Raw genomic sequence first — 2,360 nt, 5'->3', positions numbered from 1 at the left:
AGTAGTAGTAGTAGTAGTAGTAGTAGTAGTAGTAGTAGTAGTGTTTGGTTTGGTTTGGTTATAAACACGTGTGTTTAAAGTTAAGGTCAGCTTTCAATATGGGTTAAGTATATATGTGTGTGAATGTATGCGCATGTAGGGGTTGTGTGTGGGTGTGGGTGTGTGTGTGTGTCTGTGCTACAGCGTTCTGTGTTTGGTTTACACTTAACTTTGTTATGAGTTAAAAAAAAAAAGAACTCACTGGTTAAGTCTATATTGTCCTATATTAACATGCATACACATGTTCATATACACACACACACACGTATGCACGCACACAAACCCAGAGAACAAGAGATTCCCACCAAGTCCCTACAGCCTAAGAGGCAGAAAACGTTGACAGGCAACGAATGTCGGCTCTGCAAAGGCAAGACTGAAGACATCAACCAGATTGTTGCCAATGGCAAGAAAATGTCTTCCAGATATTGTTCTTCCGTGAGGTATGGTGTGGTGGCCAGAACTGCCTGGAGCAGGACAACAAAAAAGAAAAACACCGACAGACGAAGTTGACCAATATTGAGACCAATGGGTCAAGAGATTTTTGGGGGAGGGGGAGCAGTCGATTATATCAATCCCCAGTACGCAACTGGTACCTAATTTATCGATCCCTGAAAGAATGAAAGGCAGAGTTGACTTTGACGGAATTTGAACTTAGATATTAAAACAACCACAGAGTTTGTGTGTATATGTGTGAGTGTACGTTATGATATACGTCTGTATGAATCTACATGTTTATATATGTATGTGTGTGTGTGTGTATGTATGTTCATGTGTATATGAGTATGAATATATGTTGAATGCATGTATGTAAGTTGTATACATGTATGAAGGTTTGTGTATGTATATATGTATGCCTGTAATGTCGAGTGTGTGTGCACACACACACACACACACACACACATATATATATATATATATATATATATACATTTAAAATACAGAAATGAATAATGCATAGTCTATTGACTGTTTTTTTACCCTCGCTAGACCACTGGTGGTAAAATAAAATTTCTAAAATTTTCTTTGCTACCCTGTATTTTATATATATATATATATATATATGCTTGAAATCATGGGGCTCCTGCATTCCTAAGCCTGTGACCCATATTGGCACAAGGTATCTTGCCCTGACTTGTCTCTGGATCATGTCAATGGAGGGGAGAAGGTCTCTGTGGTGCCATACAAACCAGATTTGGGCCTAAAATTTTGCACAGGCATCGCTTTGTCATTGATGGTCACACTCATCTACAAGTTCACAGCCATCATACACACACACATACACACATGCACACACATGTGCACATGCATGCACGTGCACACAAGAGTGTATATATAATTGTGGACAACAGTTGTAACTCTCCCAAAACACCACCACCACCACCACTACTACTACTACCAACAGTTTTATAATTTTAATAACACCAGTCACTGGTAGATAATGTTGTTGTTGTTGTTGTTGTTGATGTTGTTGTCATGGTTATTTGTCATCATTGCCGTTGTCATCATCGTTATCAACATTAACTTTGTTCTTCTATTTTCTTCCCTCCACCCGCTCCTCCTCCTCGCTGCCACCTTATCCCATCTCCAGGGATTCCTCGACTCGTCAAGCTATGTCGTAATGCCAACAGCAGAAACAACAGTGATGCTGTACTCGTCGCCTGTTTGGTAAGGAACAATTCTTCCTTTTCCTCTTCTTCTTTCTTTACTTCTCTCTCTAAAATGTCATTCTCTCTCTCTCTCTCTCTCTCTCTGCTCTCTCTTTCTTCTCTCTCTCTCTCCCCCCTCTCCCTCTGTTTTTGTGTGTATGTGTGTGAGTGTATGTGTGTGTGTGTATATTCATATGTATGTGTGTGTATGTATGTTCATATGTATATGAGTATAAATATATGTTGAATGCATGCATGTATGTATATAAGTTGTATACATGTATGAAGGTTTGTGTATGTATATATGTATGCCTGTAATGTCGAGTGTGTGTGCACATATATATATATGTATATATATGCACACACACACACACACATGCACATATCACACACACGCATGCACACACACATATCTCTCTCCCTCTCTTCCACTTTCCTTTGTCTTTGTGTATGTGTGTGTATGTATTTGTCTATATGTATGTGTGTTTATATATGTGTATGTTTGTGTGTGAGTATATATATATATAAATATATCATCATCATCGTCGTCGTCGTCATTTAACGTCCGCTTTCCATGCTGGCATGGGTTGGACGATTTGACTGAGGACTGGCGAGCCAGAAGGCTGCACCAGGCTCATATATATATTATATATATATATATATATATATATATAT

At 38.6% G+C, this 2,360-nt stretch overlaps 1 protein-coding gene across 1 annotated transcript in view; it reads left to right on the top strand.

Moving 5' to 3' along the window:
• LOC106873737 (protein inscuteable homolog) overlaps positions 1-2,360 on the top strand; it is a 118,740-nt gene that overhangs the window by 111,570 nt on the left and 4,810 nt on the right. The window contains exon 12 of the mRNA XM_014921233.2: positions 1,628-1,704. Coding sequence (XP_014776719.1) covers positions 1,628-1,704 — 77 coding nt within the window. The remainder of the gene's footprint in view (positions 1-1,627; positions 1,705-2,360) is intronic.

Source organism: Octopus bimaculoides, chromosome 24, assembly GCF_001194135.2.
Source record: "Octopus bimaculoides isolate UCB-OBI-ISO-001 chromosome 24, ASM119413v2, whole genome shotgun sequence".
NCBI lineage: Eukaryota > Metazoa > Mollusca > Cephalopoda > Octopoda > Octopodidae > Octopus > Octopus bimaculoides.
This window is presented reverse-complemented; position numbering and strand designations above follow the sequence as displayed.